General features: G+C 43.4%; 1 protein-coding gene across 1 annotated transcript; it reads left to right on the top strand.

The window, feature by feature from the left end:
• Positions 1-742: 742 nt before the first annotated feature.
• LOC134839932 (uncharacterized) lies at positions 743-1,114 on the top strand. The gene has a single exon (XM_063855560.1). The coding sequence runs from the start codon at positions 743-745 to the stop codon at positions 1,112-1,114; it is 372 nt and encodes a 123-aa protein (XP_063711630.1).
• Positions 1,115-25,032: the final 23,918 nt, after the last annotated feature.

The following is a 25,032-nucleotide window of genomic DNA, read 5'->3' as shown; positions in this document are numbered from 1 at the left end:
AAACCGACAATGAGGAGACATTAAACTCGAAGGGATATAGTGTGAAAGACTGCGCGAATCATGCTGATAAAGATAAAATTTTAAAAGGAATTGATGAATTTGAATCTATTAATAAACAGCTTTCAATGAAATCCGAGAGGGATGATGGCTTGTCGAGCTGCTCGAATTTTCCGGAACGCCCCTCGTCATATGAACTAGAATCCGACAAACCGGTTTTGCCGGAGATAGAACGCTTGAGAGGAAAAATAGGTGAAGGAGATTTTGAGTCATTGAGGGCGGTTTCAAATCGGAATGCGGACGTATTTTCAAAACATAAGGCAGGCATCGGCTACTGAAACTTTGTCGAACACAAAATAGAATTAGAGGAAGGCGCCATTCCTCATAGGGAAGGCGCAAGACGGATGACGCCACATAAATCGGAAGCGTTCCGAGCGGAAATAGAAATGTTGCTCAAACACGACATGATAGAGCCCTCGAAATTGCCTTGGGCTTTGGGGGTAGTCATGGCCAGGAAAAAGGGAGACAGCTAAGGTTCTATTGCGACTTTCGTTACTTGAACGCAGTGTTAATAAAAGATGCGTACCCGATACCGCGAATAGACGAGAGCCTCTCGATACTTGGTGACACCAAGTTCTTCACCACACTGGATTTGGGTTCTGCCTTCTGGCAGGTCTCTCTGTGGAAGAAGGACAGACGAAAGACCGGATTCCCATGTGAATTGGGGTTGTACCAGTGGTAGAGGATGCCCTTTGACTTGTGCAACGCCACGGCCACTTTTCAAAGACTGATGGCTCAGGCTTTGACCAGAGAGACGAAGGAGTACGGGAATCTTGTGATGTGTTACGTGGATAACGTGGCCATAAGAAAACCCACCCTAGAAGACCTCATTGATTGGCTCGATGAGGTCTTTGGCTGCATGAAAAGAGCAGGCTTGAAGTGCAAACCATCGAAATGTGAAATCCTCAGGGATTTAATCAATTATCTAGGAAGAATGATGGACAGGCCGGACCCGGAAGCAAAAGAGGCTGTGTTGACATCGCAGGCTCCCAGAACGGACACACAACTCATGAGCTTCCTAGGGTTTAACAATTATCGCCGTGAGTTCATAAAATGACATGCAGACAAGGTGTATACCATGCAGAAGCTGATGCGCAACAAAGGAAAGATGTTCGAATGGAATGAAGAAGCTCAAGCTGCCTTCGAGAACATAGAGCGTGAATTGTACGAAGCGCCAGTGCTAGGCTTGCCTACAGAGAAGGGCATGTATGTTCTTTACACAGACACATCAGTAGTAGCCATCTCAGGAATACTGCATCAGGAGCAGGAATGGAATGGAGCAACAGTTCTCCGTCCCCTTGCATAAGTCAGTAAGGTGTTGAGTGACACTGAAATGAAGTATGGTGCACCAAAGGCAGGAATGTTTGCAGTTGTCACATTCGTGGAGAAGTACCGTGCATACTTAGGGAGCACTCCGTTTAAGTTACGCGTGGACAATAGAGCGTTATCCTGGTTGAAGTTGTACTCGATGGATCAGAGCTATATTGGTCGTGGATAGTCAGATTAGATGGCTACCACATGATAATCGAGCACAGGATGCGGGACAAACACCAGAATGCTGACAGCCTCAGCAAGAAAACTGAGTTTTATTAAAGACTAGAACAGAAAAAAGCCAATCAGGCGGAAATTAAGGAAGGGTTCTCAATTCTGAACAAAGAAACGTATGAGGCGCTTACCTTGACGAGATGGTTGGACAAATCTGACATCCGATTCCGGGAAACCCCGAATTACTGGTGGAGAAAGCAGCGGAAATAAAGATCTTATCAAAGAAGGACCCGGTGCCTTTGGATCTGTTGCTACGTTCGAACCTGGTCCAAAAGAAACTCTCTAGTATGAACATAAACAGCCTCTCAATGCTGGACAAAACAGTGCAGGTCACTCTGCAAGTGATGCGGATACTGGGCAATTTGTTGGATATGAAGTGACAAGAGATGAACCGGAGTGGGCAATAGCCATAGCATCGCTAACAGTCAGTGAGAAAGTAAAGATCAAGACGTCAACACGAAGAAAATGATAGGGATTATAGGACTATAGTTCAGCAACTAATGTCCTCGATACCCCAAATCGTCTTGACAAGCACATGATACAAACGGAAAGAACAGGTGAAAAGGACACAAAAGAAAACCGTCAGCTTTGAGGATTATGATCAGAGGGCGAAAAGGTTGAACAAAACCTAGGGCAAGAAAGTTTGTCCGGGGAGAAGGTTGCTGATGAAGACAGGCAAAATTATCAACAGGACCCGGGTCAAGGAAATTTGTCCGGGGAGTCGAGCAGAGCGCATAAATACGATCCCGAAGGGATGTGAGCAGAGCGCATAAATACGATCCCGAAGAGGAAAGATACTCAGTGACAGACTCTTTCGTTGGTGACAACTCGAGGAATGGAGAGAAAACAGAAGATTGGCGAGTGAATCTACTCCGGTAGAACAAGGCCAAGATTTTGTCACTTCCACCGCGACCCTGGACCGAGAAAAGATGTCGGAACTGTCCGACATCTCTACTGAAAATGTGGCGACTACAAGATCACCCACAGACAACACCATGATGCTTGGTGTGACGGAGAAACCGGCAACGTCCTCATCATTTTCAGAAAGAGTGAAGAACACTTTCGGAAACTTTATCCATTTACCATGGAAAAAGGGTACAGGCGATGAAGCAGAAACCCAGGAAGAAGAAGAGAACGATGACGAGGAAGATGACTTTGGATCTCAAGTCAGCCTCAATAGTTCGACTCAGGAGAATGACGCATACACCGATAGAGAGACTGGCACCATGGACCAATTTGGTGTAGTGAGGACAATAAACAAGACCACAAACGGATCAGGGCAGTCAGGAGACTGTGTGAACTTGACGAAGTTGGAAATGCGAACTGGGAAGAATAGAAACACATGGCTATGTAACGCACTTCCGGATCCGGGAGTGGATTATGAAAAGACGTCGAGACAGAGAATCAGGACCCGAGTCTCGACTAGCACCAAGCTACCTGGGACCGACAGGGTGACACCGCCACTTGTGACCCCATTAGTGGATAACGGAGCATCAATTCGAGAAGCCTTGACCAACATAGTGGGCAGCATAGGAGAACAGAATGAACAAATTTCCTTAAGAATGAGTGAACTAAAAAGGTCAGTCCACGTCGAGAGAGTAAATCTGCTGGAAGAGATCAACCGCAACAGACAAGAAGTTAGTAGAAGCGAAAATTGCTTGAAGGAGAGAACGGATGAACACTTGGCTGAAAACACTTGGCTAAGAACACTTGGCTAGGATGAAAATTTGGCTAAGACTATTAGAAACCCGGACCGGAAGTATTTTAAGAAACTAATTAATAGACTAATAACAGATGAAAACAAGGTACAAATCTTTTTATATAGAAAGGTAAATCTACAGCAGGGACAAGCTGTAGTAGCAATTTTTGAAATGAGAAATTTTAATTCGCTAAGTGATAGAAAACAGGTTTGTTTGGTACCCAACCGACTATGAGGAGACATAAAACTTGAAGGGATATATTGTGAAAGACTGCCCAAATCATGCTGATAAAGATAATTTTTTAAAGAGAATTGATGAATTTGAATCTATTAAAAAACTGTTTTCAATGAAATCCGAGACACATGATGGCTTGTCGAGCTGCTCGAAATTTCCGGAACGCCTCTCGTCATATGAACTAGAATCCGACAAACCGCTTTTGCCGGAGATAGAACGCTTGAGAGGAAAAACAGGTGAGGGAGATTTGGATTCATTGAGGGCGGTTTTAAATCAGAATGCGGACGTATTTTCAAAACGGCTACTGCAACTTTGTCGAACACGAAATCGAATTAGAGGAAGGCGCCATTCCTCATAGGGAAGGCGCAAGACGGATGACGCCACATAAATCGGAAGCGTTCCGAGCGGAAAAAGAAATGTTGCTCAATTACGACAAGATAGAGCCCTCGAATTCGCCTTGGGCTTGGGGGTTAGTCATAGCCAAGAAGAAGGGAGGCAGCTTAGGTTCTGTTGCGACTTTCCTTACTCGAACGCGGTGACAATAAAGATGCGTACCCGATACCGCGAATAGACGAGAGCCTCTCGAAACTTGGTGACACCAAGTTCTTCACCACACTGGATTTGGGTTCTGCCTTCTGGCAGGTCTCTCTGTGGAAGAAGGACAGACGAAAGACCGGATTCCCATGTGAATTGGGGTTGTACCAGTGGTAGAGGATGCCCTTTAGCTTGTGCAACGCCACGGCCACTTTTCAAAGACTGATGGCTCAGGCTTTGACCAGAGCGACGAAGAAGTACGGGAATCTCGTGATGGGTTACGTGGATAACGTGGCCATAACAAAACCCACCCTAGAAGACCTCATTGATTGGCTCGATGAGGTCTTTGGCTGCATGAAAAGAGCAGGCTTGAATTGCCAACCATCGAAATGTGAATTCCTCAGGGATTCAATCAAGTATCTAGGAAGAATGGTGGACAGGCATGGCGTGAGGCCGGACCCGGAAGCAAAAGAGGCTGTGTTGACATGGAACGCTCCCAGAACGGACACACAACTCATGAGCTTCCTAGGGTTTGCCATTTATTACCGTGAGTTCAAAAAAGGACATGCAGACAAGGTGTATCCCATGCAAAAGCTGATGCGCAACAAAGGAAAGAAGTTCGAACGGAATGAAGAAGCTCAAGTTGCCTTCGAGAATATAGAGCGGGAACTGTGCGAAGCGCCAGTGCTAGGCCTGTCTACAGAGAAGGGCATGTATGTTCTTGGCACAGACGCATCAGTAGTAGCCATCTCAGGAATACTGCATCAGGAGCAGGAATGGAATGGAACAACAGTTCTCCGTCCCCTTGCATAAGTCAGTAAGGTGTTGAGTGACACTGAAATGAAGTATGGTGCACCAAAGGCAGGATTTTTTGCAGTTGTCACATTCGTGGAGAAGTACCGTGCATACTTAGGGAGCACTCCGTTTAAGTTACGCGTGGACAATAGAGCGTTATCCTGGTTGAAGTTGTACTCGATGGATCAGAGCTATATTGGTCGGTGGATAGTCAGATTAGATGGCTACCACATGATAATCGAGCACAGGATGCGTGACAAACCCAGAATGCTGACAGCCTCAGCAAGAAGACAGAGTTTTATGAAAGACTAGAACAGAAAAAAGCCAATCAGGCGGAAATTAAGGAAGGGTTCTCGTTTCTGAACAAAGAAACCTGTGAGGCGCTTACCTTGACGAGATGGTTGAACAAATCTGGACATCCGATTCCGGGAAGCTCCGAATTACCGGTGGAGAAAGCAGCGGAAATAAAGATCTTATCAAAGAAGGACCCGGTGCCTTTGGATCTGTTGCTATGTTCGAACCTGGTCCAACAGGAACTCTCTCGTATGAACATAAACAGCCTCTCATTGCTGGACAAAACGGTGCAGGTCACTCCGCAAATGATGCGGATGCTGGGCAATTTGTTTGAGAGAGAAGTGACAAGAAATGAACCAACAGCCATAGCATCGCTAACAGTCAGTGAGAAAGTAAAGATCAAGACGTCAACACAAAGAAAATGATAGGGATTGTAGGACTATAGTTCAGCAACTAATATCCTCGATACCCCAAATCGTCTTGACAAGCACATGATACAAACGGAAAGAACAGGTGAAAGGGACACAAAAGAAAACCGTCACATTTGAGGATCAGGATCAGTGGGGCGAAGAGGTTGAACAAAACCTAAGTCAAGAAAGTTCGTCCGGGGAGAAGGTTGTTGATGAAGACAGGCGAAATTATCAACAAGACCCGGGACAAGAATATTTTTCCGGGGAGTCAGGTGTGGAACAGAATATTCAAGGTGAGAAACAAGATCTGGAGGTTAAAATTTTGTCCGGGGAGTTCAGATGGATGAGCAGAGCGCATAAATCTGATCCCGAATAAGAAAGATGCTCAGTGACAGACTCTTACGTTGATGACAACTCGAGGAATTCAGGAATTGACACTTACTTAGACAGGAACTCGAGCACAGGATCGGAATTGTCAGAGCTAGCGATCCAGGATAAAGGATACTCGAGCAAGAGACCTGGACAGAGAGTTACATCAAGACCCTGACAGTGTTCGCTACCTGCTTAGTAGTGATACAGTCTTTGACAACGCAGCGGATGATCTAGAAAAAATAGCGGTATCGAAACGGTCGATGAGTTTGTTGCCGCAGAAACAAGTGATCAGGTCTGATCTTCAACCCTTCAGACAAGAAACAGAGCCATTGGCGAAAATTTGGTGCGTGAAGATGGAAGATGACACGCATCAGCCAGATGAAATGAATAGTCATTTGAGGGTCATGAAGACGTACTTGAAGGCGAGATACAAACTCTAAGACCCACTATGAGCACAAAGAAATGACCGTTTGACCGCGAAATGTGAAAAGGTTGATCGAAAGTGGAACACCAGACAAAGGTGACCTGAAGGAGGACAGTTACCGTATTCTGAGAGAGTATTTTATGCAGAAAGAGGGGAGGTTATATCTGAACAAGAACGGGATCGTGGCCTGCAAGAGAAGAGAAGAAGACAAAGTCCTGTACAAATATAACGCGATAGTGTTGCCGCAACTCTATCAGACAGAACTTTTTTTATTCAGGTCGCATGATCAGATGGGCCATCAGGGAATTGACAAAGTATACCAAAGGATATTGAAGCACTTTGAGTGGTCTGGAATGAAAAAAGCATGCGCGAAGTGGGTAACAGCATGCCTGTCATGCCAACAGGTCAAGGATCCAAGGAAATTGCGATTTCCCTTGCAGTCGATCGAGTAATCTGAATTCAACGAGATGGCACAGATTGACCACCAGAAAGTATGTATGACAGATAGTGGCTATAATTAGATCCGGGTCATGATAGACCACTTCACGAAGTATGCAGAGGTCGTGCCCTGCATAACTTCCTCAGCAGAGGAGACGTGCGGTTAGCTAATCAATACGTCGATAGCGAGACATGGTTGTCCGACGACGTTTCAATCGGATAACGTAACAGATTTTGTGGGAGAACTTACGAAAGAGCTCATGAGACGTTCACAATTGGCTCAAGCTCACTCCACGACATACCATCCCCAGACGAATGGCTTATTGGAAAGGCAAAATCGAACGTTAGTGTCGATGTTGAGGGTATATTGTTCCAGGTACATGACCGATTGGGACAGATGTCTTCCACGGGTGATGGGAAACTACAACAGCACGCAACACTCCACCACCGGAGTTAGTCCACACATGATGTTAACCGGACACGAGAAGTCTTTGCCCATAAATTTCTTTTACCCAGAGTATGAGGGGAAGAAAACATCACCACAAGTGTGCGTAGGGGATGTGATTAGACGTCAACAAGAAGCTGGTGCAAGAGCTTACTCGGTAGGAGACTACGTATGGGTATTTCAAAACGTTATACCACCGAAAGGAACGAAAAAGCTCCTAAAAAATGGAGGAGACCCTTCATGATTACGGAAATGCACCAGGAGGGACGTTTTTATAGACTGAGTACCGGCCGAGCCGCTCACTACGAAAGCATTAAGCCACACAATCCAGCGACAGAAGACTGGTGTATACCTGCAGACATGGAAGAGGGGGATTATCTGATGATGGACCCTGCCTGTGAGGTCAATGAGAAAGCACCAGGGGAAACAACAATGGAAATAAGGTCGTAGAGGAAGGATCAAGTTCACCACTGGATCTGGATTCCAACGAGGTGATTAAAGCAGATGAAGAAACCTTACCCTACACAGAAGAGAACTGGCAAGACCCCGAACAAATTGAGGCCCCAAGAATTTGGAACCAGATCTTCCGTTTACCATACAGACTCGACAGAGTGACAGGACAAGACTCACAAAGAAATATAATCCTTACGGATATGACTTCGTAGTGGATAGGATAGATCTGAAGACGATAGTGGAAAAAGTGGGTCTAGAAGGAATAACTGTGTCACAAGACATCGACATAGTCGACTACCGCGACGAGGAGTGGTTCGATGACCAGTCCAAGCCCGAGGTAGAACTCGACGACGAGCAACAGCAATCCTACAAACAAGAATTGACGAATCTGCGTGTCTTGGAATGGCTGAACGAAATGACGTCGGCGGACCCAATTGAGGCCAGTGCCACGATTCAAGATGTAGATCGTGAGAGCATGAAATACATAAAAAAGGGCAATTACTCATTCCTGCGTCCAACCTCGATTTATTATCCGGTATGCGATCGACGGGATTGTTGATGGATATTTTTGTCCGGGGAGTGGGGGTAGGACTTACCCACACTGAAAAATTACAAACAAAAAAATTAAGACTAGCAAGAGAGACAGGTGATCTAGAAGCAGAAACAGGCGAGGACCCTAAGAAACCGGACATAGGGAGAGTAGTTGAGTCATATTTTATTTTGCCAAATGAATACTCAAGTAGATAGCAATTTTATACTCACAAATAGAACTTGTGCAATAGTGATCACAACAGACATGAGTTTTAAGACAGCGTTAGCAGAGGATTTTAAGAGAGAATATAAAAAAATAGAATTCCTTTGGAAGCAAAGACCAGGAACAGGAGGCGTAGCAGCCATGCCTCCGGCGGCGTCACAGATACCGGGAAAGTACTTATGCTTTTTGGTGACGAGGGCGACGGATAAGCGGCACGTGGACCCGGAAAACCTAGTCTTGTCCTTGACGAGACTGAGAGACTTCCTTGAGGAAAGGGAAGTGAAGGAACTCTCGCTTCCAGTGTACGATTTGAACCGAGGACGACTGCATCCACGGGAGCTGTATGCACTGATACACGTAATCTTTTCTGATACTAATATACAAGTATACTTACATAAGAAATATTATTTAAGTATAGGCTGAGTTTAGGTTGCATGCAGGAAGGCGTCATACTAAATGAGTGTTTTTTTGTGATATGTGTGTTATATTATGTTATGTGTTTTGTTATTAGGACCCTGGGTAAGGAGGGATTAGCGACCATGAATAACCGAATGACGATATCAGGAAGAGATCCAAAGTTTGGAATGTCCATTCTTAGGTCGAATTCAAAAATTTTAGCAATAAGATGATTTTAATAAATTTTAAGATCAAAATCTTTTTATCTGACTGATTTAAATATTTTTTAATATAAAATTAGAGTAAAGCTGACAAATGTGATATTCGTGACCTCTTTTCTAGATCCTGATCGATCGTTTAATTATTCAACTGATGAAACTGATAATAAGAATTGAATCTTAAGAAGATGGACAACTTCGATTTGGACGAATATATGGACATGGCAGAGGCGTACGTAGGACCGATGATAGATGCGATCTATCGTCGGCTGATGGATCGAGACTTCGCCCTGGAGGACCCAGAGGTAGTCATGTTGCTGGCCGCCTTAATAAACATCTTGGGGCATGATAACCGTGTGGACCGCCCCGCGGAAATCTTATTGATGGCAGCATATGGAGAAAGAGGAGTACTAGACCGCCCAAACATGAAGGTAATGAGGTGGAAAATGGGGCTCTCTCAGGAAGTGACTTGGCGAACGAGCCTGGATTGGGAAGTTCCAGGACCTACAAGCCAGGTGAGATGCCTCTGCCAACCAAGCCCAGGCATGGTCTGAGAAGGATGCATCAGGAGATGAACAGCGAGGCTGCCTCGTCTAGTTCACAACTGAGAGCAGCTGAGCCATCAAAGAAGGCGGGAGTAGAAAAAGAGGTTCAGACAAAGGAAACCATGCAAGATCTTAACGGAACGATAGAAGAACTGGAGAAGACCAGAAGGGAGCTGGACGAAATGACCAAAACCATGCTCAGTACGGAAGAAGACAGTGACACGTGGAAGATACTGTTCGAAGATTGCAACAAGAAACAGGGTGAAGAAATAGAGCACTTGAGGCGAGAGTACAAAGAGCGATCGGAGCGGCTGGCGTTGACGACAGCCGTAGAAAGAGCGATACCTACAAGGAATATTCCTCGTGGGGTCCCCGATGGAACTTTTGACGCCTCGCGATTTGAGTCAAACGACGGAGACGCCACTCACAGCTACAACTAGTCGAGTGACACTCCCGAACCCAGTCGTGGATCATACAGTGAGAAAAATGATAGAAACTGCTGGACGATTGGTCGCTAATAGGAATGTGCCAGGTTCCGTGGTGACTGCACCCTATGGAGCAATAGATGATGCGGGAAAAATACAGCTCTCCCGAGAGACGATGGCGAGAATGCCAGCCAGTGACACAACGTTACCAGTAAAGATCTCTAAAGTCCCAGACAGGAAGATACGAGAGATGCCAACGAAGAAAGTGTCCCGAGTGATTGACGTGCAGAAGAGCAACCAGTTGAAGTATAACTTCATAGGAGTTCTGGAGACGGATCCGCGAGCCTGCTTCAATCGATCGACTTGGAGCCCTGCAGTAAACCTACAGCAACCGCCACTTGTGACATCACATCTGATACTGGGTGACAGCTTGGTGAGAGTACTCCAGAACTTGAGGACCTCCTGGATCACTACGGTGATGGCCCTTGGAGGTGCATCGATAGCCCAGCTATTTCGGATGATGGAGGTGATGAACCTAGGGAGGATCCCTAACATAATGATCCTAATAGGGAGGAACAATGTATCTAGAGGCTCAGATGAGAAAGAGGCACAATGGGAGTCGATGATGGTGTGCCTATTCACTACTCTCTGGCAGAAATTCAAGTGCGCGGTACTGACCGTCTGCACCGTACCCATGAGCACAAAAACGTTGACATCGACGGGAAGGAGGCATAATGATTGAGTCATCAGGTGGAACAATATACTGAGGCATCTGGCGAGTCGGAATGCTGGACGGATGACCCTTATGGACATGAACACGAGCTGAGAGCTATAGATCAGGCCAGACTAATCACCGATGGGATCCATTTTGATAGCATCGAAGGACAAGCCTGGTTGAACCGAGTCTTCCAGGAGCGACTGGATGAAATGGAAGTCGACCTCCTTGACACGGGAATACTAAAGAAGGAAGAAACCACGAACGAGCCGGCAATTTCGACCTTCGTGCCCCCTAACCTAGAGACACGTCTGAGAACGGTCCAAGCCGTGACCTACAGGCCGCAAAGCTCTAGCGAGCCAGGGCAAAGGACATATGTACAAGATCGATTGGGAGAAGCGCCAATAAGAAGAAGCATCCATCCAAGACGAAGATTATTTCCTGTCAATCCGACCGCGGAGACGACCAGCACCTCAAAATCAGAGACAACAAGTACCAGTCGAGAGGAGCGGCGTCCCAACAGGAGCTATTTGATGTGGCCGAGGCCCATACCTTCTCCCTGGCATATATGCAAACAGGAACTGATGAAATTGAACCTTCAGACGGTGAGAATTGCAGCAGATGCCATGAGGATGTTGAATGGAGCGAGATTATCTGTCAACGGACTGTATTCAATAACAGGCGTGGATTGGTTGATAGCAGCTGGCATAAACTTCAGCTCCACGACCGCCTTGAGATTTGCCGACTTAGAGGGACTGCCCTCAAACAATACAAAGGGTCCACTAAATGCAAGACCTTTGCAAGATGTGAAACTGAATCGCGATGAAGGAAATCGAGAAGAAAGGCCCGGAAGATTTTTGACAACGAGGGCACCAATAGGAAAACACGTAAAAATGTTCAGGCAGATAAGAACATCCGCAGATCACGTACAAGGAAGAGCGTACCCGAAACAAGCGGCTCAAGAAGGTGATGTTCAGAGATACGGTGGATTGAAGGCGATTAAGAAAGATGAGACCATCTTTGCGGCGTAGGACAAAGCAGAAATGAGGAATTCAAAGATTATGATAGTCGCGAACTCAGACTTCGTATATACCTCCAAGTCTCTCTTTTGGCCTGATGTTATAAATGTTGGCAGCGTTCGACCTGGACCTAATGCAGTCGGTGTCAATGGCAATCGGGGTACAACGACAGACGGAAATGAACCCAATCACAATCGTAATTGCTGGCATGAACAACCATCTACACAGCAGGGGTTTCCTGAGCAGACTCAGAGAGCCTACGACAGCCGAAGACGCTTTATGGCCAGCTATAAAGGATATCCTCGAATCAAGGGGTGGAGTAGTGGACACCCTGAAAGAAGGTGCCTTCGCCAAGATAACACCAAGAGCCGTGTTTGCACTGACTCCGGGATATGCACATCTCCCGGATGGACTGAAGCTTGTATACGCGATGGTGGCGTTGCTCTCGGAAGGGAAATATGATGTGATCATGTCTGCCCCATATCGCGGAATAGAGATGGAGAACCTAAGAGCACTTAGGGCGGAATTATCTGCGGTGTGGTCTGACATCTCGAATGCAATGCGAGGACCCAAGAACCACTCACTACACATGTTAGTTTTAGAAGATGTGTTGGGGTTGGAACTGTCCAACTTCAGCCGACAACTCAAACTGAAACCAGGTGTTGACGATGACCATCGAGTGATCGTAGCGATGTCACACAATTTATGGTTCCGAGGAATGGAAGTAAAGGAGGAAGGAGAGAGAAGGAAGAATTCCAAGGAAGTCGACCTCCTTGACACGGGAATACTAAAGAAGGAAGAAACCACGAACGAGCCGGCAATTTTAACCTTTGTGCCCCCTAACCTAGAGACACGTCTGAGAACGGTCCAAGCCGTGACCTACAGGCCGCAAAGCTCAGAGAGCCTACGACAGCCGAAGACGCTGTATGGCCAGCTATAAAGGATATCCTCGAATCGAGGGGCGGAGTAGTGGACACCCTGAAAGAAAGTGCCTTCGCCAAGATAACACCAAGAGCCGTGTTTGCACTGACTCCGGGATATGCAAATTTATCAATCGCTTTCTCGATATCTGATAAAAAGAATTCCTCCAAGCATTCGTAGAAATATCGATCGTTGAATTATTAGCCCTGTTCGTGACGTTTGGAGCAGAGAACTTTCTGAAAGGACTAGCGATACTGCTCACCAAAGGAGTGCAGAATTTGCGACTAGATGGACTTCTAACGTTGATTGCGATAACACATGGAAACTTGGGAGGATTGATGAATTTGACACGCTATCCGGAGCAGATGAGGGTGAACGTGAGGATATTCGACGTGAAGCGCTCCACGGATTCCTGGAATAAGATAAGATATCTGCGTTATGCTCTTATCCAATACCTCCTGCAGCAGAATCGCTTTGGAACAGGAGAGGATGAGACAATTCAGAAGGAGGAAGACGTGCAAAGTCATGCTGGGGGCATGGCACTGCTGACTGACCTGAGCTTGGCTATGAGGACCGATCCTTTAGCATTGATCAGAGGAGCCACGTAGTTCGTGACAGTGATATACGGTCCGGCAGTCACGTTTGCGTTCCCTGACGTTAAGGTGGAGGCTTACAGGAGGTCGGTGTTGCACCTGAAATTCATATCAGCAGTGGACGGAGGAAAGCTTAACTGGTGTGAGCAACACACACTACAAGAACTGATGAGTGAGGACTTGTTATTCGCGAAGATATCAGAACCGGAGATGACCATCAAAAACTTTGATGATCTTTTCCGCGACCGGACGGGAGAATGGGACAGAGGGCACATTGAGGTATACCTGAAGCTCTGAAATCTAAGACCCTACAACAAAACAAGCGGCGAAGTCACAAAAATTCCTCGACTGACCGTAGCGTACCATAAATTGAGAGGAAACGAAGGGCTGGGGTGACTACAAGAAACTGCCAGAAGTGATCCCGGAATTCCCTTTGATTAGAAGGATGTTGCTCGTAGCAGACTCCGTAGTACAAACCCCTAGGTTGAGAGCCTTTAAGACCAATGAAAGGAGGGTGGCGAAGTTCTGCGAGATGATGGACCCGTGTTTTGTGGGCAGAAACGCCGCAATGCTGAAGTATACGCAGTTTGCTTACACGGATGAAGCAACGAGGAGAAGAATGAACAATACAGCGAATCTGAAGCCTGAGAGGTTTGACGAGGAATGGGCGATACTGGATCTAGCGCCTATGATCATGAGAGCCAAGGCTGACTTACCAGGAGCCTCCCTAATCTTAACGAGTGTAAAACCAGAGTTAACGGTGGGAGGAACACTACACACTAGAACCATGCTAGCACCCTTCGGCTGTGAAGAAGTCAAGGTAGTTAACGGAGAGGAGGAAGATCAGTCAGCTGGCAGACTAGTTGTACCGAAATTTCCTGATGGGGCAAGGGATGAAGAGAAAGGGCCCTCAAGTTCAGGAAAGAATCCAAGACAAGACGATGGGCAGGGAGGAAAACCTTCGATCGGAAGAACCTATGCATCAGGATCCCGTTCAAACCGAGAAAGAGGACGATAAGGCTTCCACAGGAGGGATGTCCAGCCTGGACTTCAATTTCCTCAGCGACTTTGAAAACGGCACGGACACGTTGGAAGCAACGACTGAGCCGGCAGACGAGGGAACTTCCACGCTGGAACCCCCGTCGGCCTTCATGGAAAAGAACAGGAACTTGCCGGAGAGCAGCTCTCCGAGCAATTCTAAAAACACAGAACAGAAATTCTTGATGGAATCACCAAGAAGAAGAAGAATAGAAGGCACTGCCAGAGTACCTTTCTTGGGAATCTTGCCCGAAGAAGAGTGGGAAGTGCATCATAGAGACCATGAAAATAGGACGGAATGCAGAACGGACAGAGTGGCCTTCATGGAAGAGGTCTGGATAGTAGTTCAGAGCTACGGAACTCAGTCTTTTTTGAAAATAGGTATCAACCAACCACTAATGCGGGAAGTCCTTGAGAAACTCAACGAGTGTGAAGGGAGATCGGGCGAGTTGCTGATTGACTCGGCCACTGACGAAAGTGAGGCAAACTATCCTATAAAGAAGACAAGGAAGAAGTGGTATATCTGTCAAGAACCCGAAAGGCAACGATGCGATCAAAAATGGCGATTGACAGGATTAACGAAAGGAAAATGAAACTGGGCAGCAAAGTTACATTGACGAAAGCTGGAGAAACAAAGGTAGATTCCGAAATCTCGATGAAAGCTGTCAACTCAGCTAAAAGAAAACGCGTCGAAGAAGCCGTGGACTTGGGACAGGGGGATGATCGATTGCCTGGCACAGACAGGATGTCGACTGACGTAGCGATGGTGCCACCCATTCTCATGGCAGGAATGAAATCAGCCAGTTACAAAACCAAGACGAGTGACCGCACTCTGACTGGAGCGATGTTAGAAATGGAGATACTTAGCCAATGCGGAGAGAGTAAACTTAAAGATTTCAAACCGTCTCCCATGAATCACGGAAAGGGAAGCGTCGTAGGACTGCTAGTCCTAGTGGAATATAACCGACTGACAGTATCGAAAACTGTATCGGTTGATGAACCCGCCGGTGGATAAATGGATATATAGGATTACAGAAACTCGGCCAGAGGACACTTAATTGCACTGGAAGACATAAGTGCTATAGAAGGTTATCGGGAGACGATGATGCAAGGCATCACCCTGGAACAGAAGGTATACTGAACTCTGGTATCATCTGAAATGCACGCGGAGACGATAGAGCAGTTGGTGAATCTTCCATGGAGAGCAGTAGTGTTACGATACTTCAAGGAAGAAATGAGAACCACGCCGAAGATACACGCCCTGATAGCAATACCCTATGTGAGAACACAGTTACAACTGAGGTTCGCTCGGTGCATGATTGGACTGACACGCGGGGAATATGACTCGGAAGAACGAAAAAGATCGAAGGGAGAAAAGGTGTTCTTAATTACGAGTATGAGAGATCTGATAACCCAAAAAGGAGCAGCAGTAGCGTGCGCAAAGCGGAGAGACGCTCTCTGTTTCATTCGATTTATGATAGAACAAATTTCAGTGCCAGTATTGAACACTTGTGTCAAGATGCTAAGAGAAGGCGATGAACGAGCGAAAGCCTTGCTCTTGCTAGCATTTTTGGACATCCATCAGAGCAAGCCGATGCGAGTAAACATGAAGAAGCCTGTGGAGTTGAAACCGATGAAAAAGGATGACGAAATATGGAGATTCTCTAACCAGGAGATGAGGCTCTCGAAAGAGTCTATGGGAGCACTGCCGAAATCCAGTGAATACTGTGGACCGATCAGGAAGAAATCATACAGTTACGTATCCAGAATCATAGGGATGGCGTACAACCCTTTCATAAATGAAGACATACGCGATTGCTTCTTTGATTACGAGCAAGCAGTGTTGCTAAGATTCTGGACGTCAAGAATTGCAACGATAAGAAGCGGTTCTAATCAGCAGACCAAGCTGGGACTAGTCTTGGAGGAAAAGGTGACTGCACCTTCAGTACCAAAATCTGACAACCGAGTGGAGTTTGAACTGGGATTCTCGGACGAATTCCTACGAACGAATTTGATGGTAGTGTGGGAACTGATGAAACAATCATGGTGTCCGAGTCCTAACGTTGATTCGATTTTGCGTGCAACCCAAGACGTGCAGGGAAACTGAACTCAGACTCTAACTTGCGTGACCTGAACATCATCTATAATTCGATGACGACAGCCTCTAAGAGCAACGGAGAAAACAAAGTAGAGTTGCCTGGCTGGGAACCAGAGGACTGGGTCAAACCTGTTCGGCAAACCTCTCTGGCAGAAGCGTGTTAACTGGAGGGTCACATCTGTGGAGGTCTGGATTGCGTAAAGACCCTGGACAAACAACACAAGCAATTGACGAAATTGTTTAGGAACCTTAAGATGAAGGCGAAAATGGAAACGGAATTGATTGCAGATTGCCATGGAGGAACCGAGGTGAATCTAGTGACTGCACTAGGACTCTACAGTAAGTTTGGATCTTTAGAGTCACTATTGAATCTAGAACAGAAACATGAGATGGTCACGGCCATCAGTGTAGAAGTGTTTCCGGGAGTGTTGCAAACCAAGCAGAAGTATATTAGAAAGTGGAGAGAAGCGATCGAGGCGGAAATGAACATCCGGCATGGTGAAACTTATCGCAGACCGACGCGAATGAGATATTTAGTGGGATCAACTCTAGCTCCAATTTGCAAGAGCAGATACGCAGTGCATTTTGTAACTGTGGATGTGAAAAGTACGAGAACGATCGTGGATCAAGCCTTATCAGTGCCAAAATGCGTAAGACTAGCGAGAATGTCAGAAAAATCTTAGCAGTTACTGTGCAAAATGTTCTCAGTAGTTCCGGAGAGAACCAAAGAGGAGCTACAATCGATACTGGGAGAGAAGTTTATGGGATACGCCAGGGGGAACTTCAGTGACTTTGAAAGACGAAAGCAGGAAGGATCAACAGTCACGGATTACAATGCAGTAGATGAGAAAGATGAAGTCCATCGAGTGATGATGGAAGTGGAAACACTACTAAAAGCTTCCGAAAAGCGTAATTGGAGGAGCATCATGTCATTACATGATGAAATCCCCTGTCATTGCTTGCTACAAACATGGTGGTACCCGGGCGTAGTAATTTTAATTTGGTATTGATCTGGGACTGTGGAGAGCTGCTAGCCATGGGTTTACCAGATTAATCACAGCCCATAACGATCGTGACAGTAGGAGTTATGATGGCAATACGATGGCTGGAAGCTCATGTAAGAGAGAACAATAGACAGGAAACGCCGACGAAAGAACAGTTACATGAATTGGATTATCTAAAAGATTTAGATCTTTTTGAGCCAATGTGCAGAATCTTGAACATTCCGATGGAAGTGAAAAGATATGGGCCGGAAGACGACTGATGCCATGGTTCAGAGCCAACATGACTGCATGGTTGTACGAGTATGCCAAGAAACATATGTCGAAGCACAGCAGAATGTACAGTGCGTATCAGCTGGACATTGGAGCAGGAGCTTTCAAGCGAGCTTTTGTAACTCATCGGAATGCAGAAACCACCGCAGTGAAGAGAACTTCTAGGACAAGTGAATGTGACGGAAGGGAAAAAGTAGAGTTGTTGAAGGAAGACTTGGAGAGAAACGTGACGTTATGCCTCCACAACAGCTTCTGCCGAAACAGAGAAACTAACGTTGATCCTCTACTTCGTTATAAACAAAGAGTAGAAGAGAAGAAGTGTTGGAGGACTGCTTTCAACAGCGTCAGAGTAGCTACCAACGTGCTGCAAGACACAGAGACTGAAAGTGTGGAGTCAAAGTCGCAGAAGGAGGAGATGGAACATTGACAAATGGCTGAAAAACAAGATGCAAAAAGAAAGAAAATTAGAAGAATAAAGAAGTTTTAGAACTTCTAAACGACAAACAAAGAAGAAAACAAAGAAGCAACGAAAGAAAAGATGTTAAAACTCAATTGTTTTGTGTGTGAGAAAAAGTCAAATGCGAAACAAAGCAACTAAGTTTGCAATTGAAACTGAAAAAAAACATTTAGTTGAGTTTTGAAGATTATAGAATTTGTTGCATTTATAAATTTGCATTATGAGTTTAGTTAGTGGCTTTCGAGACATTTACTATTTTTTTAGAAAGACTTGAGTGGAGAGTATATTAAAATATTCCAGTCTGCATGATTGTTTTTGCTCAACTAAGACGACTGATCACTTTGTGGTGACATGAAAGGCATGGGTAATCTCTTGAAGAGGGAGATTATTTCGTTGTTTCTTCTAACCACCGAATTCCTTAATTTTAATATTCAGGACCAATAACAACTAAATTTTCGAAGGGAGGAAGTATAGTAGGATAATTTTAGTCTGTGGGTTCGCAGGACTGTCCTGCGTCCCAACACTTTTTAAACCTAGGAGAAATGGTTTTAAATCGGGACATAGATGTTGAAAGTCTAAAAAAAATGTTTTATTTTAAGTTATATCCTCGAAAGTGCAGATTAGTGAAAGAATTTGGAAGGCTATAACAGTGTAGTATGATGCCATTTATATTCTGCAGTGAGTCGATATGACGTGGATAAAGGTGATTTCATTCATTTTGTTTTTTCTGTTCGATGGCACTGTACCTATTTGATGAAGACTACGAGACTCGATGAGGACATTGACTGGGTTGTCCGGGGAGTATGATACATTCAACTAGAAAGATCAAAAATCAATTTTGCAAGCGAATTTTTATTGGAGCATCTGACCGGGAGGATTGATGGTTTTGATGAATAAGTGACGTTATTTAAATGATCAGACAAACCGGGAAGGGTTAGTTTTGACTGACATGCTAAATTTTAAAATTTCGAATTGGACATGAGCGACACATAACTTTTTAACATTTCCCACACACTGAAACGGCGAAATCAGAACAACAGTAGTCTCAGTGACAACAACTACGAAAAAACGGCAGAAGATTGAAAGTGTGGTTAAAAATTGTCAGAAACCCCTCCGAGTTGTAGCGGTTGCGCCGCTAAAATCGTTACCGAGCAGTTCACAAGAAACAAGAAGGATGTTGGGACGACGTGTCCAGCCTTCCGGAAAGAAATAAGAGTGAGATTTCACCGGATTCCAGAATCCGGAAGGGTCTCGGGATTGGAACTTGACCTGTTTAATACAAACTTTTAGCTTCCCGGAATATCCTGAATTGATTTTAATTAACATCCATATTCGTTTTCAGATAATGAGAAGCTAGGAGTTAGGGAAAAGGGTTGACCCATCTTCGATGGAGATGACGATTTTTATCTACTGAACAAAAACAGTGGTAATATAATATATAAGTACTAGCTCTGTTTTTAGGAGTGACCTCGTGGTCTGGGTATACCGAGACCCAGCCATGAGCTCACTAATTTTGCATATAAATAAGTTAATTAGAGCGTTCTGATCGAAGCCGGAAACAGTAACATTTTTCATCGAACCAATGTTAGAAAGATCACCAAAAGAACTGGCTTTGGCCGAAAAGGTGAAAAGCATGTAGAGCTGTGTTTAGACGCTAACCAGTCATTTTACAACCTAGCTTTGTGTTCCGTCGATATGTACTTCCGGGCGAATGTTACAAAACTTGATAACGTAATTGTTTTGTAAGATGTTGCAGAATAAAACAAGATCCGAGTAGATGAGCTGATAGCAGATAGGTAAAAATTTAATAGACCCAAAAGATATTTTGTATTCATTTAATCCACAAATCAATTTCATTGCTTTGCATTGTACATTTTCCAGCTTTCGAAGAGAAGCAATGTTTGGTTGCCATACGCCTGAACTAAAAAGAAGGGTAGTTCTGACACATGATAAATAGAATTGAAGTTATGTTATCATTGGAGTGTTATATGGGATGTTGCGTTTTAAACTGAAGAAGTAACGCAGAGCTTTCCCAGATTTAATGTTAACGTGTTCGGTCCAGGAGAGATTTGGTGTTACAAATCAGCCAAGTTACACGTTCAATAATTAGACTGTTAAGAAAATACTCGTGTGGGGTGTTGCAAATAAGTTTTGTTTTATCTGGATTGAATATATAACCATTTTCGGCAGACCATTCATGAAAGTTATCATAATCATTTTGAAAAATGATCGAAGATGAAATTGAAAGAAGTTTCAAATCATCAGCGAACATATAGCAAACCGAAGAGAGAACTCGCTCTGGCATATCAATTATGAATATTGAAAAAAAAATCGGGTTTAGAAAACTCCCTTGCGGAACTCTAGCGGAACACTAGGAACAGAGCATGGCGAAGTACGGACATTGCTAATACGTACATGTTGCTTGCCATCTGAGAGATATTAACTAATAAGGTGTTAAAAATTCTTGACGAAGCCAAACTTTTCTAGTTTAAAAAGTAATCTGTTATGTGAAACACTGTCGAATGCTTTTTAAAACTCAAACTATACACACCTAAAATCTTCATTTTTATCGTTAAAAAAATAGAGCTTATCAATCTAATTAAGCAGGAGTGTAAACGTACTTTTGCGAGACCGAAAGCCATGTTGACCGTCAGAGAGTTTATGGTGAATATTTTCATATGTAAAATGTACAAAATTTTTTTCTATTACGAGCAAAATTCTTGGTGAGATGGTAATTGCAGGGTAGTATTTGATATCTGCTTCGGATGCCGATTTATGCAGTGGCGTTATATTTGCACTTTTCCAGGAAACCGGCCATGTAAGAGAGATAGATATTTAGGTAAACAAAATAAAGGCAAAGGGGGCGATAATACTCGCACCTGTTTTTAAAATAAAAGGAGAAATGTTGTCAGCAGCAGGACTACTATTTTCAAGTACCTTTAATAATAGTTCTTCAATATAATTAGTGCTAAACGAAAGTTCATGAAAATAAAAATCGCAATTTCCATGATTCGTGGCAAGAGTAAACTGAAACCATTCTTCCTGATAAACAGATGATAAAAACTCATTGAACAGTTGAACTTCAGCTTTAGCCTGGTCATCTGAGGCCTTGGCATTGCCAAGGTAAAACTTGGGAGGTATAGGCGAAACCCCAGAGAGTTGTTTAAGTAGTTTGAAAGAATCATTAGTGCCAAGAGTATTAAAAGTAGAAACAAGCAAAATTTTATCAAGTTCTATAGATTGACTTTTTTCTTCCTGTAGCGTGAGAAGTTTATTAGATGTTTCGTTTCCAATTTGCGCTAACCAACACTTTTTGGTTTCAATTTGATTGATATGTGCACAGAATGACTTGAAAAATAAAACGGATGATTTTTATGTTTGTTTTGTTTACGCTGGGTTGAGACTTGCACTGCTGAAGTTAGGAGGGAGTACCAATTATTATAGATAACAACGGAGTGCAATAAATAGTAAGTGCCTAAAAGTGTTTCATCGGAACGCATGTATCCATTGAATATATCTAGATTGAAACTAGATTTCGAAAAATATTCGATATCAGACCCGGCTGTCATCGTTTTGTCGTGTTGTAAAGATATACACATGGTAATGGTCCGAACTGAATTTTTCTGATAAAACATCCAGAGAACATAACTGAGGCTTATTGCATATAAAATTGTCTAAAATATTCTGGTTGACATGAGTGGGGGATTCTACTAACTGAATTCCATTGAAGTGTGCAAAATAATCAAGAATATCGTTTGAATAGTTAGAAGCGCCGTGGTATGAAAGCCAGCATACGTCAGAGAGATTAAAATCGTCGTATAAAACTATGCATCCAAAGAATATTTAGCCAGAAATTTGTTTTGTATACTCTAACAGACAATTTTTTAAAGTACTCAGAGGAATACGATAAAAGGAAGAGACAGGGAGTTATAAATAATAATGACTAAATTAATAGGGTCGCTGATAACAACACAAGCGCAAGAGAAATCAAAGAGATAATTGTACTGTTAATAACAGTTACAGGGATTTAATTTTCGAATAAAATAGCTACACCCCTATGTTGACCTTGTTTGCGAGCGCATTGAGAGACAACAGCGTAACCACAGGATGGAAGAATGTTTCAATCATCGGAATCAAGCCAAGTTTCGCAGAGACAAAGTAAATCAGCCAAATACATATTTAATTGCTTAAAGCAATCTAATCGTTTGTCCAGGCTAATAATACTGCGAATGTTCCACAAAATTTTTGAAATAGAAGGATTTGGTAGGATCCTCTATTTAATTTTGAGAGGAACCTCCATATCATTGTAATACAGCTTTGAATTTCTGATTTTCAGTTCTTCGCGGCAATTATTTGTTTGTATCATGTCCCAACGTTTCTTTAATAATTGCTTTTCAATGGTTTCCTCATCCTTAGTGAGCGACTTGCAAATGAGTACAGGATAGGCGTGATTGCGTAGAAGATGTCCTTTCATCAAGCATTTTCTGACTCTCCATGCATTTTTGAAAGTGACTAGTAGTGAGTGGGGTCTAGGTGCATCTTGTTTGAACGGTCCAAGTTTTTTCACGCCTGCCAGGCTACTTTTGTACCATTCATCAATTGTTTCCAATACGGTTTCCAGATATTTCTCATAATATTCCATCCTCTTAATCGAGGGGTGTTGACCAGGCTCTGTTTTTAACTCTGGTATACCATTTAATTTAATTTCCAATTTTTTTGCTGCTGGAAAAATTAACAGATCTTGGCTCAGTTTTTGAATTGGTAGGCATTGATTTAACGACAGCGCCGCCTTTAAATGACCCGGTTATTGCGTTTTCAATGATTGCAGGAACTTTTCCGTGATTGTACTTATAACTTCTTCAACAGAGGGAAGTGAAGCTTTTTTCTTGAAACAAATCAGGCAACGAAAGAGCAACAACTTAGCTTTTGTTATCTTGGGGAGAAGATCCACAGGAAGACCGGAGCATCCATCAAGAAACCAGCCGTCACAGATATCGCATTGAATCCAGTTCTCACCACCCCCTTTCTTGAACTTAAGACAATGATCTTCGTCATCTGATGTTGTTGCCTGAGCTCTATCTCCCACAGATCCATTCCTTGACATTCCAATCTGTGCAATAAGTTTATCACAAAATCTCCGCGTGTTCTTCCACGACTAATAGGGGTTTCTTCCACAAATCTTCGATAGTAGCTTAGGTATTCGATAGTAGGTTTCATATTGGACACCTGCTTAGAAGTATAGTCTAGCCGTTTTATAACGAATATCACTCAAAGCTCGTTAAGAAGTGTGGTCCTGCGAGACCAGTTTAAGTATCTTAAAGACCACTTAGAGACCACTTTAAGCTACTATCGAAGATTTGTGGAAGAAACCCCTTTTAGTCGTGGAAGAACTGGCGGAGAGTTTCTACGAATAGTCAGTAGAGCAACAACAAGAAGAACCACTTGAAATTTTCTAGTAACAATCTAAAGGGATTTAAAAAAAAAAACTTTAGAAAAAATTTGTTGGCAAAACTTCCAGTTAACAGCTTTTCTGTCTGACTTTATCTGAGAGCAAAAGTAGTTGTTAAGGCTCCTATTCCTAAACGAGGAAACGAGTGCCCTATATTGTTACCGTTATGAAACAGTTATTCACTTATTCATTCGAGTCACATATGATATGAAAATAGGCTCTTTAGCCGTTGGCTCAAGGGACAGTTAGAATTAATGTGTTTTTGTGTGTCATTTGGTCGGAACCAACACGTGGTTTTTAATATACCATTGCTGGCTATTGTCGTTTAGTTTTAAAAAAATGTTTCATAGATGTTGTGTACATTGCTTCGCTGATGCCGTGTTTGGCTGATTGTCACAAAACCTTTGACTCAGGAAAGCGCTTCGTGACGGCAACCCTTCTTGAGAGTCTGAACTAAGCTTTGGATGATTAAGGTTATTAATATTTCAATTAATCTCTTCAGAGTTTTATGGCTCTCCATTTTTATTTTTGCTCTCTCAATTAGAAGTCTCTCCTGTCAACATTAGACAAAGCACAAGATATTTTTACACATTAGTAGTAACAAAGTCAGTTTCGTAGCAAGAAAGTACAACACACGCTGATCCATCAGCTATGGCCATCTACGGCGTCGCTATAACCCCATTAAAGAAATTTACATTGCGTGAAAGTCTTATTTAGAGATCGTACGCCAATGATGACATAACTACAGGCAGTATAAAGACAGTATAAAAAAACTTCTTGATGATAAAGAACATGGACGAGCCTTTGGCAACTATTTAACAAAAAGATATTTGATATTAAAACCTGATGAATTAAATACACCAAATTAAATACACCATGGTAAAAATAATGCTGCAGACAAAAATGTCTTCCAATTGGAAAAAAAAATGTGCAAAAACGCTTAAAATAAGGGCAAAAAATAACTGAAAAAGTCACCCCAATTATAAACCAACAGCACTTCCTTTAAAAACGGATCGAAGCAAATCTAAGAAAAATTATAAATTGAACGAACGAATCATTCATTTTAATAGGGCAATTCACTAGATTAAATATTTAACCGGCTCTCATTGGAGTTTAAGGGAGACTTAAGACTTAGTTAGTACATGAAGTTTAAATGACGGCCACTTCTCAGTCATATTGTCAATATTTGAAGATGAGCGATATAAAAAAAGGTTAACTGTCTAATACTGGTCCAAATCCTTCTCGTCAACTTCGTATTGATTGAAAATGATACTCTCTTTGAGGTTTTTGTTGAGATCACAAAACGTGGTGTAGGTACATCACCAAAACTTTTAGCAGTCGATTTCCAAGAAAATTTCTGATGGCCAGCAACAGAGATAGTTTTGTGGGACGTAAGGTTCTGTTTTGTCCACTAAAGTATATTTCCTGC

The sequence above is a fragment of the Symsagittifera roscoffensis genome, chromosome 2 (assembly GCF_963678635.1).
Source record: "Symsagittifera roscoffensis chromosome 2, txSymRosc1.1, whole genome shotgun sequence".
NCBI classification, from domain to species: Eukaryota; Metazoa; Xenacoelomorpha; order Acoela; family Convolutidae; genus Symsagittifera; species Symsagittifera roscoffensis.
This window is presented reverse-complemented; position numbering and strand designations above follow the sequence as displayed.

Excerpts from the sequence above, each read along its gene's own strand:
- LOC134839932 (XM_063855560.1), top strand. The coding sequence starts at position 743 with ATGCCCTTTGACTTGTGCAACGCCACGGCCACTTTTCAAAGACTGATG.